General features: G+C 45.9%; 1 protein-coding gene across 1 annotated transcript in view; it reads left to right on the forward strand.

The window, feature by feature from the left end:
- Positions 1-3,703: 3,703 nt before the first annotated feature.
- The window catches only part of LOC145393849 (uncharacterized), a 33,098-nt gene continuing 19,522 nt past the window's right edge, over positions 3,704-17,279 (forward strand). Inside the window, 8 exon segments of the mRNA XM_080267897.1 lie at positions 3,704-3,891; positions 6,619-7,477; positions 7,750-7,915; positions 8,850-8,967; positions 11,452-11,596; positions 13,440-13,520; positions 15,383-15,593; positions 16,315-16,483. Of these exon segments, the coding sequence (XP_080124023.1) occupies positions 3,704-3,891; positions 6,619-7,477; positions 7,750-7,915; positions 8,850-8,967; positions 11,452-11,596; positions 13,440-13,520; positions 15,383-15,593; positions 16,315-16,483 (1,937 nt within the window).

Consider the following 17,279-nt stretch of genomic DNA (forward strand, 5'->3'; position numbering starts at 1 on the left):
GGGAAAATTATGGATATGTCGATAAATGATTGAGTTTTGGATTTTTTTTTAGGATAGCAACACGAACCTCCCTCATAATATCACGGGGATTGTCTTGTATTTATCACCAGTTAATGCTTAGTTCTCGCATGGAAATGTAAATATCGGGGCCGATAAATGATTCAGTGATCTTAAAAAGCCACAGTACCTTTCATTTTACTATAAGTTGCTTGTTAAATGGAGAAGGAAGTGATAGTGTCGGGTCCAGATTTACAAGTCCACTCTCTCGTTTTTTACGTTCAGATTTGTTTTTCCTGGTAAATTTTTGTATTATTAGTTGGATTTTCAAATTCGTTTTATTAATATTTTATCACATGGGTACAGGTCTTGCAAATTCCCTATTCAAATGGGAGTGATATGCAGCTGAAGGACCTTACCAACTCTGTTTTTCTGTACTTTTCCAACTTATCAGAGTGGTAGTTAGTCGTTTTATGTTGACTTTTTATTACAAGTTGTTCTTATCGTCATCTTCCTTATGCCCTGTTGATATTTGTTATGACGGGTTATTAAAAAACTTACTCGAATCTTGGTTAGGTTAGCTTAAAATGTAAGGTCAGGAAGCCTCAGAACCCCTTACCTCAAGCCCACCTTGGGTCTCTGCATGGTACGATTTTCTTCCTTATTGTGCCCTTTTCATAACTTTATATTAACCTAACCATGCCTATATGATTCTGATACCACAACAGTATGTATGTATTTAGTGAGTCAAGATTGTTGTCTATCTATCTATCTATTGCCAGACGCCTCAATCCCATTTGGGGTGGCCACAAACAAATCACCTCCAAGTCGCCCTGTCCCCCGCCATTTCACTGCCATGCTCCCAACTCACATCCCCCTCTCTCATATACCTCTCCACCCCATCCCTCCATCTCATCCTCGGCCTCCCCCTCCCTCTTCCCCCCTCCACCTCACTCAAATACACTCTCTTCGTCGGTCTTTCACCCTCCATCCTCTCCACATGGCCAAGATTGTTGTAAAAGGGAAAAATTAGGTTTACAAGTTGGGTACCCAGCACCAGTTAGGGTGAATCCCATGGGCTCTGTGCTTTATCATGCAGTTTCGTTATCATGCACTTGGCGTGGTATGGTACGAATTATGGGTTAATTTTTACAAGTGGACAATACACCCCCCAGGTAGAGCAATATATTTTTCTGGCAGTTTTTGATGCGATTCGAATGTTTCTGACCTTCATTTTTGTCGGAAATGCCCCTCACCGAACACAATAAAACTAACCAAACCAAACCCAACATACCCAACCTATCTTAGGGGAGTAATAATCAATTTCCGAACGGGGTAACGGGGGTTATTTGTGATCCTTAGGGACTATACTATACGATAATGGTGCTGAAATTCCAAAACTGCATATTGTCCACTTGTAAAATAATACCGAATTATGCATGATAACCAAGGGATCACTGTACTACGTAACTACTCACAACATCAGGACCCCCCAGTACAACACAGTTACATTTTATCATACTCATTACAGTATTAAAGGATGTTTTTCCATGCTTGAACAGTAGCACTTACCAGGTTTTATAGGGGCTTCGACCCTCTCTGCGGAGTCTGGGGGGTACTGCATCATTAGCCGTCAGTACGTCACCTTTTGACACCCCCTTGACCGCTATACACTGGATAATTGAGAGTTTACTGTACTACTGTTACTACTACTGTTCATTTCAGCCTTTCTGTGTCTGTCCTCCTCTCTTCCTCTTTCTCCCATCTTTCCTGTCACTTTTTATTACTCTTCTTTCCTTTTCAGGTGGCTTTACATTGAGTGACACGCCTAATGGTTTCCTGTAAGCCAGGAAACCATTTACAACGCTGGGTGGTAACCATATAACCAACCCATACGTGTTCCCTACGTGTCAACAAGTGGGTTGGTGGAGGGTTAGTGCCCCTCCCTGTAAAACAAATAACTCAAAGACAAATGGCCACCCCTTATGGGATTATGGCATCTGGCTGTAGGTAGGTAGGTCTTTAACAGGTTGATGAAGGTAGGTTAGGTTAGAATTTTGGTGTGATGGGGGTTGTGGGTTTAACGGCAATCTTGGGTGGTTAAAATCATAGGGGCTTTAGCAGATAAAGCCCCTCCAGGTAGGGTAGGTTAACGAGATACATTCAATCCTCATAAATCACGGCAATTTGGGTCTGGACCACTGCCGTGACTTATGAATAATAACTCTTATGTGAAAAATTAATTTGGGTCTGGATTTTGGATGGAGGATGGAGGGTGAAAGACTGACGAAGAGAGTGTATGTGAGTGAGGTGGAGGGGGGAAGAGGGAGGGGGAGGCCAAGGATGAGATGGAGGGATGGGGTGGAGAGGTATATGAGAGAGGGGGGTGTGAGTTGGGAGCGGGGCAGTGAAATGGCGGGGGACAGGGCGACTTGGAGGCGATTTGTTTGTGGCCACCCCAAACGGGATTGAGGCGTCTGGCAATAGATAGATAGATAGGTAGATTTTGGCCAACCCGCCCCCACAGCACCCTACCTACACCTATCTAGGCACCATCAAACACAAACATACAAATTTAAGAATATTCAGTGCATGTATTAAATGGAAATAAGCCATGTTAAGGGATCTCACCTCAATCCTATGACGAAATTGCTTAAGTGAAGGGAGTGGCGTTGTGTTGGCAAGAACTTAGAACCTCTCAGCACGTGTTCTTCCCAAACTCTTTCACCAGCTTTGAAAACTTCTCTCCCCTCTCAACACGACGAAGGAGCTCCAAACATTGACTGTACCAGGATTGAGGCGTCTGGCAATAGATAGATAGATTATTTTATACGGTATATTAGACTGATGAAGAAAGTGTACGTGAGTGAGGTGGAGGGGGGAAGAGGGAAGGGGAGGCCGAGGATGAGATGGAGGGATGGGGTGGAGAGGTATATGAGAGAGGGGGGTGTGAACTGGGAGCAGGGCGGTGAAATGGCAGGGGACAGGGCGACGTTCAGGCGATTTGTTTGTGGCCACCCAGAACGGGGTTGAGGCGTCTGGCAGTAGATAGATAGATAGATAGATTATTTTATATATTATTATTATTATTATTATGTTTACTCTTCTGTATTATTATTATTATTATCATCATTATTATTATTATTACTATTATGTTTACTGTTCTGTGAGAGCAGTGGAAATGAGTTACTTGAGAGGAGCATGTGGAGTGACATGGAGGGACAGGTTGACGAATGAAGAAGTGAAGGAACGTTGTTGGGTAGATGTGGATGTGGTTGAAAAGATTAGGAGAAATACACTGAGGTGGTTTGGACATGTGGAGAGAATGGAGAATGAAAGACTGACTAAGAGGGTGTATGTGGGTGAGGTGGAGGGAGGGAGAGGGAGGGGTAGACCGAGGATGAGGTGGAGGGATGGAGTTGAGAGGTATATGAGGGAGGGGGGGGTGAGTTGGGGGGAGGGGAGTCAAATGGTGGGTGACAGAGTGACTTGGAGGCGTTTTGTCTGCGGCCACCCTTTGCGGGATTAGGGCGTCGGGCTATAGATAGATAGATAGATAGATTATTATTATTACTGTTATTATGTTTACTGTTCTGTATTATTATTATTATTATTATTATTACTGTTATTATGTTTACTGTTCTGTATTACTGTATTAGTAGTGTATTTCTTTATTTTTCTGTATTTTTATTCTTCTGTGGCAGAGATGAGCAGCATGGATGGGTCGGATGTGGGAAACGCCTCAGAGGACGAGCCCATGTCCCCAGACCCCACCAGTCCCATGTCTGCTCAGGACCCCTCCAGCCCCCCAGAGGGTCCCATGAGTCCCGATGACTACCACCACCGCCGCGGCCCCAGGAGTCCCAGCGAACCCGACAACCGCGGTCCCAGGGGGTAGGTGGCTCAGTCTGTCTGTCTGTCGTCATCATCATCATCATCATCATCATTATCATTATCATCATCATCATCATCATTATCATCATCATCATCATCATATCATCATCATCCAGACCTCCTTTCCCACCCAAGGGCAGGGTGAGGAGTAGCAATGTCCAGACAGCCCAAATTTGCCCAGTCCAATGGGCCACGCCTCTGTTCGCTCACCATTCAAGCCCCTGGAATCCTGGCTCTATCTGATATGCAAAAAACATTCACCAGGTTCTGTAGCTTCACATAAACGTATCCGATTGAGTCGATCTATCTATCTGTAGCCTATTAATCTATCCATGCCTGTGTGTGTTTTTGATACCATAACAGTATGTATGTATCTATCTGTCTATCTATCTGTGGCCTGACACCTTAATCCTGTAAAGGGGTGGCCACAAACAGATCACCTCCATGTTGCTCTGTCCCCTGCCATTTCACTGCCCTCCTTCCAGCTTACACTCTCTGTGTTCATGTACCTCTCTACTCCATCCCTCCATCTCATCCTCAGTCTCCCCCTTCTTTTCAGTCAAATACAGCTCCCTCTCTCATGCACTTCTCTACTCCATCCCTCCATCTCACTTACAGGCCAAAGAATAATGCTGGAATTGTTTCTCCCATCTTTCCTGTCACTTCTTATTGCTTTTCTTTCCTTTTCAGGTGGCTTTACATTGAGTGACAAGCCAAATGGTTTCCTGTAAGTCAAGGAACCATTTACAACGCTGGGTGGTAACCATATAACCAAACCATACGTGCTCCCTACGTGTCAACAAGTGGGTTGGTGGAGGGTTAGTGCCCCTCCCCGTAAAACAAATTACCCCGGTACTCAAAGTCAAATGGCCACCCCTTATGGGATTATGGCATCTGGCAATAGATAGATAGATAGATAGATAGTATTTACAAACTCTGCAAAAATCAGGTTAGAATGCACTATGGCCTGTGTATTAAAGTGACACATCTTTCCAGTATACTTTATATACTAGGGATGGCAGGGAGATATACTGTATGTACAGGTGGTGCTGTTATACAAGCATCCACTGTATGAGAAACCAATGATACAAGAATGGCCAGTTTAGACCCAAAGTTGGTGATGCCATCAGGTCACTTAACCTAACCCTATTTTTCGCCGTATGTATATATCGATATAGTCAACCCCCAGTATTCACGGGTTCGCATATTCACGGATTCTTCTTGGAAATTGTTTAAATAATTCACAGGAAGATATTTCCTGCTTTTCTCACAGCATCAGCTGATCCTAGTGATTCATAAGTTATTTTTTTACGTGTTTTCTGTAAGAAACACTGTCTTGTACAGTTAAACTGTGCAGTTACCCTGTACAGGTATGTGCTGCTCAGCACAGTGCATCGGCACTCTACAGGACTCTGTATTTCACAACACAAATCTGCTTTTTTCTTGCAGTGAGGGCTTGCTTGTGATTTGCTCCTGGGGCAATGTCCCTTATTATCTGCCTACGTGTCTTCTTTCTCCCTGTCCTATTGGCCGTTCAAAGAGGGCACACAGTCATATACCACCACACCCATACTCTTTAAGTTCATCTTACAGATTGTGCATCTACATGTGTTCTGTGTGTTATTATGGCATTGTTAATCAACTCCATTCTTTATCCCTGTGAACAATGAATCCTAAGTGTGCTGTTCAGGTGCATCTGCTGCTGGGGAGGCTAAGTGGTAGAAGAAAGTGATGTTACTGGAAGATAAAATGAAATACCTGAACATGGTGTGTGTGGGGCAGTTGTCCCACACACACCATGTTCAGGTATTTCATTTTACATTTTGACATGAGCAAGAGCACAGTGTGACATCCAGAAAAATGAGGCCATTTGGTGCTGTTCCAGGTAGCATAAGTGGTGGTGCACAGGTGGGGACAGCTGTGTGAGATAAGAGCATTGTGCAGGTGAAATCAGCCCTGTAGGTAGTAGTAGTTGTTCCCTAAGGCAGTCTGGCAGGTCTGTAGGTAATGGGAATAGCTAAAACAGTGAAACCAGGGATTTTTGTGATGGGTACTGATTATTCACAGATTTCACCCATTCGCTGGGGGTTGGAGGGCCAGTACCTAAGCCTTGTGAATAGCAGTGGTCAGCTGTACTATAAGTTTTTTTTTTTTTTTTTTGTGAGGAAGAAGGAACCAAAGGCCATGAGCCCGCAGTAACAGTTCCCTCAAAGAGAAAAACAAAATACAATAGAGAGCCAAATTCAAGATCCGATCATTTTTGCATCCCCCCCCCCCCATTTCTTTTCTCTCCCTCACCTTCTTCTTCGATCTGTTATTCTGTTCTACGAGTTGCCGGCATCCAAGTGGCCCTCCATTAACATATCCCACTCATGTACGAGGACCCACGAGTATTTGTTGTGAAATAGGGTTAGTTACTTATATACCTGGCGTAACGTTACAAAAAAAGGTGTTGTTAGAGGTTGTAATTATGCTTATATGTATATTATTTATTTATTATATTTTATTTATTTATTTCCGTATGAGAGAGGGGGGTGTGAGCTGGGAGCAGGGCAATGAAATGGCGGGGGACAGGGCGACATGGAGGCGATTTGTTTCTGGCCACCCCTTAAGGGATTAAGGCGTCTGGCAATAGTTAAATGGATGGATTTATTTATTTATTTTTTTATTTATTTACATTTTTATTTGTTCTTCTGTTCAAAACAAATACTATATTGTTGTTGTCAGGTACGCAGCACGAGGGCCTGCGACGCCTGACGACCCCATGAGTCCCGGCAGTGAGAGTTCAGCCGGCCCCAGGAGCCCCCGGGACCCCACCAGCCCTGAGGACAGTCGGGATCCGTATGACTCGCATGGGATGACCCGCCGGCGCAGCGCCCGTGATGACGGCAGGGACCCGTATGACTCCTATGGGGGCCCGGCCAGTCCACGTGGGCCAAGGACACCCCCAAGAAGCCCCAAGGAAAGCCCCCAGGACCCCAGGGACCCCCGGTTTATGAACATCCGGGGCCTCCACAGCCCCCATCGGAATTCCATGAGCCCCGGGGGACCCCGCACCCCTCGTAGCCCTGACGACTCCTCGCAGGAACGAGCAGAAAACCCAGCCAGTCCGGACTCCTCACCTGTCCGCTTCAGGGACTCCCCCCGCCAGTACAGACATGGCCCTAGATCCCCCAGTCCACCCAGTCCAAGACCACGGCCCCCAAGTCCAGGCCTCCGGTCCCCCGGTTCGGGTCCCAGGTCCCCCAGTCCGGACCCCCAGTATCACAGTTCAGGTCCCAGGTCCCCCAGTCCAGATCCCCAATACCATAGTTCAGGCCCCAGATCTCCCAGTCCAGACCCCCTGTATCGTCACTCAGGTCCAAAGTCCCCCAGTCCACACCCCCAGTACCGTAGTTCAGGCCCCAGGTCCCCTAGTCCCAGTCCCAGGTTGCCCAAGTCCCCAGTTCCCCAGTCTCCCAGTACGGAACCCCAGTCAGCAGGGGGTGGTCCTCGCAGCCCCATGACCCCCAGTGAGGCTGCGGGGGAGGACGACAGGCACAGCAAGGCGGACAAACTCTCGGAAATCTCTGAGGGCGATTCGACGGTGAGCGGCGGTTTGTTTGTGTTGTTTTTAAAGGCTGGTGTGGTAATAATAATAATGATAATAGTACTGTATTAGAAGTAGTAGTAATAGTAGTAGTAGTAGTAGTAGTAATAATAGTTTAATAATAATAATAATATTAATTCATGGTAGTCATTATAATATTAATAATATTTTCCCAGCTCAATGATGGTCTTGGTGAAGAAGAAGAGGAGGAGGAGGAAGAGGGTGCACGGAAGAAGGACAAGGAGGGTGGTAAGGGGGAAGAGGAGGAGGGAGGAGGAAGAAGAGGAGTCGAGAATGAGAGCCCCAAGAGGAGGAGGAGGAAGGAGGAAGGAAGAGGAAAGAGGAAGAGTGAAGAAGGCTTGGGAATGAAGGACGAGTTGGACTTCGAGGCTGAGAGAGAGAGCGGAGAAGAGGATGGAGAAGAGGGAGAGGAAGGTGAGTAGGTGATGATGGTGGTGGTGATGGTGATGACAAGAGGGAGAGGGAAGTGAGGAGTGAGTGTGGTGTTGTGATGATGGTGGTGATTGATGGATGGGTGGTGGAGATGGTGGTGGAGGTAGTGACGATGATGGTGGTGGTGGAGATGGTGATAATGATCTATCTATAGCCAGATGCCGTAATCCTGTAAGTGGTGGCCGACTGTCTTTCAATTAGCTCATTTACAAGGAGGGGCACGAACCCTCTGCCAACCCACTTGTGGGTATGTAGGGAACACGTATGGGTTGGTTATATGGTCACCACCCAGTGTTGTAAATGGTTTCCTGGCTTACAGGAAACCATTAGGCTTGTCACTCAGTGTAAAGCCACCTGAAAAGGAAAGAATCCATCCATCCATCCATCATCCAATCCTACATTGCCCCATGAGGAGGGTAGGTGCCCGGGGCTAGGCAGTTGGTCCTGAATTTAAGATGAGAGTGACCAGCCTTACTCATCCCTGAGTGGCATTACGTGAGCAATAAACCCCAACCATCCCGTGGATGTAAACCTTCACCGGCTCAATCCAATTGCAGTGCCTTAATTACCCACTAAACCACCAGGTGCCATAATTTGGTTATATGGTTACCACCCAGCGTAGTAAATGGTTTCCTGGTGTACAGGAAACCATTTGGCTTGTCACTCAATGTAGAGTCACCCACAGGCAGAAGGAAGAGGAAAGAATGAAGGAAAGAAAGAAAAGGAGAGTAATAAAAAATGACAGGAAAGATGGGAGAAATAGGAAGAGGGGAAGACAGACACAGAAAAAGAATGATAAAGGTGAAAGAAGAAGTAGGCAGCACTACATAAAGTGAGTGGATGATAGTTACCACCCACCACCCATGATGATGATATTTTTATTATGCAACGTGTATGACAATAATTTTTTCATCAGGTGAGGAGGGGGGGGAGGGGAAGGAGCCCAAGGATCCTGAAAACAAGGAAGATGGGGAGCTGAGTGACGATGACGAGGACGATTCTCTGCTGCGCCAGGAGCCCAAGACTGTGTGCAGGTGGGTACTGAGAGAGAGAGACAAACAGATAGACAGAGAGAGAGAGAGAGAGAGAGAGAGGAGGGATGTAAGGAGAGGGGAAGGAAAGGAAGGAGGTAAGGAACACCTTGGGAAGGAGGGGGCAAGTAGATAAGAAGACGGAGAGAGAGAGAGGTGGGAATTAAGTGACAATGCAGAGAGAGAGAGAGAAATGGGGATTAAGTGATGACAATGCAGATGAGATTACAGCAGCAGGAGCCAAGCTGTGTGGGGGAATGCGGTGGCTCAATCGGTAGAGAGGTGGCCTGCAGTCCTAATGGACCTAGGTTCAAATCCCTGCTGGGCCAGGGAACAGATTAAGGATGTGAATTTCATAAATAAGACTTTACTGATCTATCAGAAGACCCGCCGACATGTTGTAAAAATACCCCCGCTAATACCAGAACACCAGTCGTATATGAGACAGCCCTAGCATGTATTCAATATGGACAGAGGGTGTTAGCGCCGAATTGGTGACATGTAGAGATGTATGGTATATAGGAGGACTACTGGGCCTTGGGAGCAGGCTGTGAAGCCTATGCCCACAGTCGGACACACACACACACACACACACACACACACACACACACACACACACACACACACACACACACACACACACACAAAGTGGGTTTTGAGGTGCTGCTATGGTGCAAAGAGAGAGAGAGATGGGGGGAGGGAGGGAAAGAGGGACAAAGAAAGAGAGAGAAAGACATGGGAATTTAGTGACTATGTGGAACGAAAATGTAGCCTCAATTAGTAGAAGAAAATATATAACCAGTCTCATTCTGTATCGTTCAAGAGAGATTGACAAGCATTTGCTATGGAAAGGATGTAGACGAGCAGTATTGTCTTTTTAACACTAGAATTTGATGCTAGTCACGAAGAAGTGCTATGGAAAGGATGTAGAGCCGTAGTATTGTCTTTTTAACACAGAATATGATGCTAGTTATGAAGAAGTGCCATGGAAAGGATGTAGAGCCGTAGTATTGTCTTTTTAACACTAGAATATGATGCTAGTCACGAAGAAGTGCTGTGGAAAGGATGTAGAGCCGTAGTATTGTCTTTTTAACACTAGAATATGATGCTAGTCACGAAGAAGTGCTGTGGAAAGGATGTAGAGCCGTAGTATTGTCTTTTTAACACTAGAATATGATGCTAGTCACGAAGAAGTGCTGTGGAAAGGATGTAGAGCCGTAGTATTGTCTTTTTAACACTAGAATATGATGCTAGTCACGAAGAAGTGCCATGGAAAGGATGTAGAGCCGTAGTATTGTCTTTTTAACACTAGAATATGATGCTAGTCACGAAGAAGTGCTATGGAAAGGATGTAGAGCCGTAGTATTGTCTTTTTAACACTAGAATATGATGCTAGTCACGAAGAAGTGCTATGGAAAGGATGTAGAGCCGTAGTATTGTCTTTTTAACACTAGAATATGATGTTAGTTACGAAGAAGTGCTATGGAAAGGATGTAGAGCCGTAGTATTGTCTTTTTAACACTAGAATATGATGCTAGTCACGAAGAAGTGCTGTGGAAAGGATGTAGAGCTGTAGTATTGTCTTTTTAACACTAGAATATGATGCTTGTCACAAAGAAGTGCTATGGAAAGGATGTAGAGCTGTAGTATTGTCTTTTTCTGCCACTGAGCTACGTGAAATAAGCTGCAAAAGGACGAAAATCTGGGCCAAGTTAAGGTGAAAGGATGATAGTCACGAAGAAGTGCTGTGGAAAGGATGTAGAGCCGTAGTATTGTCTTTTTAACACTAGAATATGATGCTTGTCACAAAGAAGTGCTATGGAAAGGATGTAGAGCTGTTGTATTGTCTTTTTAACACTAGAATATGATGCTAGTCACGAAGAAGTGCTATGGAAAGGATGTAGAGCCGTAGTATTGTCTTTTTCTGCCACTGAGCTACGTGAAATAAGCTGCAAAAGGACGAAAATCTGGGGAAAGTTAGGGACAAAAACATATCGTCAGTGTTATTGTTCATCATTTGAGAGGGAGTTATTATGAGGTTAATTATGGAAGACACTGATTATGAGGTTAATTATGGGGTTAATTATGGGAGACACTAATTACGAGGTGAATTATGGGAGACACTAATTATGAGGTGAATTATGGGAGACACTAATTATGAGGTGAATTATGGGAGACACTAATTATGAGGTTAATTATGGGAGAGATAAATTGAGGCTAATTATGGGAGAGATAAATTATGACTTGTGTGTGTGTGTGTGTGTGTGTGTGTGTGTGTGTGTGTGTGTGTGTGTGTGTGTGTGTGTGTGTGTGCCTGACTCTGGGCATAGGCTTCATAGCCTGCTGTCAAGGCCCAGCAGTCCTCCTACATACCATACACCTCTACATGTCACCACTTCGGTTATGGGAGGTTAATTATGAGAAAGACAAATTATAAGAGGCTAATTATGCCAGATGGTTAATTGTAGAGTAATATATTTTGTACAGGTTCTTCAACAAGGGTCAGTGTACGTGGGGGACGAACTGCCGTTTCCTCCACCCAGGCGTGTCGGACAAGGGTAACTACAACATGTTTGCACCCGCTAAGGCCACCAACGCCACCGACAAGGAGGAGGAAGGCGAACGAGGCAGGGTGAGTAGAGAGAGAGAGAGAGTGTGTGTGTGTGTGTGTGTGTGTGTGTGTGTGAGAGAGACAGACAGACAGTTTGCACCTGCTAAGGCCACCAATGCCACCGACAAGGAGGGGGAAGGCGAACGAGGCAGGGTGAGTAGAGATAGAGGGTGTGTGTGTGTGTGTGTGTGTGTGAGAGAGAGAGACAGAGAGAGACAAGGTAAAAGGGGGAGGTCCATACGATTATAGAAGTGAGTTGGTATTGGAAAGGATGCGCACTGGGGAAAGAAATCGCTAAGGCCACCAATGCCACCAACAAGGAGGAGGAAGGCGAACGAGGCAGGGTGAGTAGAGAGTGGGTGTGGGTGTGGGTGTGTGTGAGAGAGAGAGGGAGAGAGACAGAGAGAGAGAGAGAGAGAGAGAGAGAGAGGTTTTCATACAATCAGGGACGTGAGATGATATTTGAAAGGATGCGCACTGGGGAGACAAATTGCCGTTTCGTACACCCAGGCATGTCACCCTCTACGAACAAGGAGGAGGAGGAGGAAAGAGAGAGAGAGTGAGTGTAGGAGGGGATGAGGGAGAGAGAGAGTGAGTGTGGGAGGGAATGAGGGAGAGTATGGGAGGGGGTGAGGGAGAGAGAGAGAGTGTGGGAGGGGATGAAGGTGAAACGAGGATCAAAAGGACTCACACAGGGGAAGACGGTGCCAATTTCTTCATCCCTGTTTGTCTCTCTCCATCTGTCATTGTTCTTGTCCCATACAAAGCAGTATTTCTAGTATCATCATCATCATCATCATCATCATCATCATCATCAATCATCATCAGTATCATCATCATCAATCATCATCAGCAGCAGCAGCATTATCATCATCAATCATCATCATCATCATCAATCATCATCATCATCAATCATCATCATCATCATCATCAATCATCATCATCATCATCAATCATCATCATCAATCATCATCATCATCATCATCCAGACCTCCTTTCCACCCAAGGGCAGGGTGAGGAATAGCAATGTCCAGACAGCCCAAATTTGCCTAATCCAGTGGGCCACGCTTCCATTCACTCACCATTCAAGCCCCCGGAATCCTGGCTCTATCGGATACCCCCAAAACATTCACCACGTTCTGTAGCTTCACATAAACGTATCTGATAGAGTCAATTGGCCACGCTTCCATTCACTCATCATTCAAGCCCTCAGAATCCTGGCTCTATCGGATACGCCAAAAACATTCACCACGTTCTGTAGCTTCACATAAATGTATCCGATAGAGTTTCTAGTACATAGTTGGATTTCTAGAGGTAAAAGATAAGTGAGGACGGTGGCTAGTATTCTCTTGGGTTAAGGAAGCTCCCTAACACATTTACCTAAGTGATTTATTTTGTCCATCACACTTTGTTCTTCTCTGTGGTACATAAATCACCATACTATGCATAAATAACATACAGAATGATGTTAACCAGCCATATCCAAAAATAAATCACCAAGGAAGAGGTGTTAGGGAGCTTTCTTAACTGACGAGAATCTGAGCATGGGCAACACAATCTTAAATCTTGTGTATTATGTCTATCTATCTATCTGTCTATCTATCTATCTATCTATTGCCAGACATCTGAATCCCATAAGGAGTGGCCACAAACAAATCGCCTCCATGTCACCCTGTCCCCTGCCATTTCACTCCCCATCCCCTCAGCTCACACCCCCCCTCTTGCATATACCTCTCCACTCCATCCCTCCACCTCATCCTTGGCCTCCACCTCACTCACATACACTCCTTGTTAGTCTCTCACTCTCCATCCTCTACTACTGTTTATTTTAGTTGGGTTGATATTGTGTTTACTTTTTCACCAGCCGAGGGAAGTTCGCCGATTCATCCCAGAGCCGTCCCCATTCGAGTCTGCGTGGGAGCGAGGCCTGCGCTATGCCAAGGAGGTGAGTGAGTGAGTGAGTGATTGAGTGAGTGAGTGAGTGAGTGAGTGAGTGAGTAAGAGAGTGAGTGACTGACCGGGTGAGTGAGTGAGTGAGAGAGTGAGTGGGTGAGTAAGAGAGTGAGTGGGTGAGCGAGTGAGTGAGTGAGTGAGTGAAAGAAATACAAGTCCCAGGGAGCGTGGCCTGTGTTATGCCAAGGAGGTGAGTGAGTGAATGTGTGAGTGAGTGAGAGGATGAGTAAAGTGAGTGAGAGAGTGGGTGTGTGAGTGAGTGAAAGAAAAGCAAGTGCCAGGGAACGAGGCTAGTGTTATGCCAAGGAGGTAAGAAAGAGAGACAGAGAGAGAGAGAGAGAGAGAGTGAGTGAAATGCAAGTGCCATATAACGAAGATCATGTTAGACTGTGTTATATTTTAAAGGTATAATAAGTAGTCAGCAGGTTCAGCAGAGGATAAGTAGAAGCAGAAGCAGGTGGGGGTTTAGATCAGGTGAGGGGGCAAGGAGGTAAGTTTTCTATCTATCTGTCTATCTATTGCCAGGCACGTTAATCTCGTTAGGGGCGGCCACAAACAAATCGCCTCCATGTCGCCCTGTCCCCCGCCATTTCACTGCCCTGCTACCAGCTCACACCCCACTCTTTCATATACCTCTACACTACATCCTTCCATCTCATCCTTGGCCTCTCCCTCCTTCTCTGCCCCCTCCACCTCATTCACATACACTCTCCTTGTCGGTTTCTCACTCTCCATCCTCTCCACATGGCCACCCCCCTTTCTCATATACCTCTCCACTCCATGCCTCAGTGGGTTAGAGCGTTCCACTCTGACCGAAGGCTTGGAGGGTCGAATCCACTCAAGGATCATTGGTAGACATCAGGAAGGGACTCCGGTCATAAAATGCTCCACGCTCCAGCCCAAAGTCCTCTACCCAGGGGCAACGCCTAAGCCCTTCAGGGATCTATCTATCGCCGAACGCCTCAATCCCGTTTGGGGTGGCGTAAATCCAAATTATTTATATTTTTTTTTATATTGTCTGTCCTCCTCTCTTCCTATTTCTCACCATCATCCACTCACTTGATGTAGTGCTGCCTACTTCTTCCTTCACCTTTATCATTCTTTTTCTGTGCCTGTCCTCCTCTCTTCCTATTTTTCCCATCTTTCCTGTCACTTTTCATTACCCTTCTTTCCTTTTCAGGTGGCTTTACATTGAGTGACAAGCCTAATGGTTTCCTGTAAGCCAGGAAACCATTTACAACGCTGGGTGGTAACCATATAACCAACCCATACGTGTTCCCTACGTGTCAACAAGTGGGTTGGTGGAGGGTTAGTGCCCCTCCCCGTAAAACAACAAACTCAAAGAAAAACGGCCACCCTTTATGGGATTATGGCGTCTGGCTGTAGATAGATAGATAGTGTGTAGGAAAATTGGTACTGGCTATAGATAGATAAATGGATAGATAGTGTATAGGAAAATTGGTACTGGCTATAGATAGATAAATAGATAGATAGTGTGTAGGAAAATTGCAACTGGCTAGAGATAGATAAATAGATAGATAGTGTGTAGGAAAATTGCTACTGGATATAGATAAACAGATAGATAGTGTATAGGAATATTACTTGTGGCTATAGATAGATAAACGGATAGTGTATGTGAATATTGCTACTGGCTATAGATAGATGTAGGGATGGAGTGGAGAGGTATATGAGAGAGGGGTATGTGAGTTGGGAGCAGGGCAGTGAAATGGCGGGGGACAGGGCGACTTGGAGGCAATTTGTTTGTGGCCACCCCAAACGGGATTGAGGCATCTGGCTGGCTATAGATAGATAGATAGATAGTTTATGGGAAAGTTGCTACTCCTTCCTCACCAGATGATGAAACGTGCCAACAAACGCAAAGAAACGGACGCCGATTTTGAGGAGAAGCGTTTCAACCTGAGTCTGGGCCAGGCCGAGCTGGACCGAGAGAACGACTACTACACTCGACCCGCCTCGCCCGTCTATAAACCCCCGGCCATCGACGAGGCGGCCGACCAGTACCTCGACCCCTATGAGAAGCAGGCCATCAGACACTTCAGAGGAGGTGAGAGAGAGAGAGAGAGAGAAATTCATCAGAACGTGAACCCAGTGGACTGCAGGCTGAAATTGTCCTCTTCTTTCAGCTTACCATCTTCCTTTCAGTGGATAGGGAGGGAGAGAGAGGACATTTATATAGCCAGTAGTGTCTCTCTTTCTCCAGTCCTAGTTTGAGGTGATGATGATGATGGTGGTGATGATGATGATGATGATGATGATGGTGGTGATGATGATGATGATGATGATGATGATGGTGGTGGTGGTGGTGGTGGTGGTGATAATGATGATGGTGATGATTAACCTTTTGTAGTGAAGGGGTTAGAGAAGTTATAATTGGGTTGGTGATGATGGTTGTGGTGACAGTGATGGTGATGATGATGGTGACGATAATGATGATGACGATGACAGTAATGATGATAATGACAATGATGCTAACAGTGATGATAATGATAGATGGTGATGATGATGATGATGGACAGTGGTGATGATGATAGTGATGATGATGATGACAGTAAGTGATGATGTTAGTGATGAATGGTGGTGATGATGATAATGATGATGACACACAGTGGTGATGATGATGATAGATGGTAGTGATGATGATGATGATGATAGTGGTGATGATAATGATAGATAGTGATGATGATGATGACAATGATGGTGATAATGATGGTCCGTGGTGATGATGATGATGATGCTGAACGTCCCCAACCCCACCACTCTTACAGGTCACTTTGAGAACTTTGAGGTGCGGTACCACGTGGACTCGCGGTATGGGATGCGGGGCGGACACGAGCGATCCCGGCGAGACAAATTCGAGCGGGAGGTGTCGGAACGCATCCACCGCCGCCCCCGCCCAGCCCCCCCCCACCCCGCCCCAGCACAAGACAGGTGAGTGTAGTAGGGGGCAATTCTGAGCTGCCACTTCAATATAAACGCCATCCATCTATACGAGTACATGCTAGGGCCTTCTCATACAAGGTCTGTTCAGAAAGTATCCGACCTTAGGCTGTAAAAAAATAAATAGCTAACCTGTTGTGCTAGGACACTAATCCCCTTCAACGTAAACCCCTTCTGGTTTGACACACCTAGCCCAGCGTTCTTTCCACCGCCTGAAATATTTTACAGAGTCAGTTTTCGTGTCTCCTGCTGGTGTTTCGTCGCATTCGTTATGATCTCTTCTCAGATGAACGTTGCTCAAGACATGGTGGAATGTGCAAAGCTCGATGTAGGCTTTCTGAAGACTTTTATCACTGGAGATGAGACTTAGGTGCACAGGTACGACCCAGAAACCAAAGCACAGTCGTCCCAGTGGAAGCGTACAGGGTTGCCATGGCCTAAAAAAGTATGAGAGGTGTGCAGCAAGGTGAAATGCACTCACATACTCTGTTTTTTCGACTACCGTGGTGTGGGTTGCAAATACGCACCAGAAAGTCAGACTGTCAACAAACATTACCTCGACATTATCCATCGTCTTCGTGATGCAGTTCGGCGGAAGAGACCAGACCTTTGGAATGTAGCAAGTTGGAGGCTGCACCACAACAACGCCCTGGCCCATTCCTCTCAATTGATTTAGGAATTTTTGGCCAAGCACTACATCCCACAGGTCCAGCAGGCTCCCCACGCACCAGACATGGCTCCGTGTGACTTGTGGTTATTCCCCAAGCTCGAAAGTCTACTGAAGGGTTCCCGA

The sequence above is a fragment of the Coenobita brevimanus genome, chromosome 3, assembly GCF_032717465.1.
Source record: "Coenobita brevimanus isolate Jiangsu-jjx chromosome 3, ASM3271746v2, whole genome shotgun sequence".
NCBI lineage: Eukaryota > Metazoa > Arthropoda > Malacostraca > Decapoda > Coenobitidae > Coenobita > Coenobita brevimanus.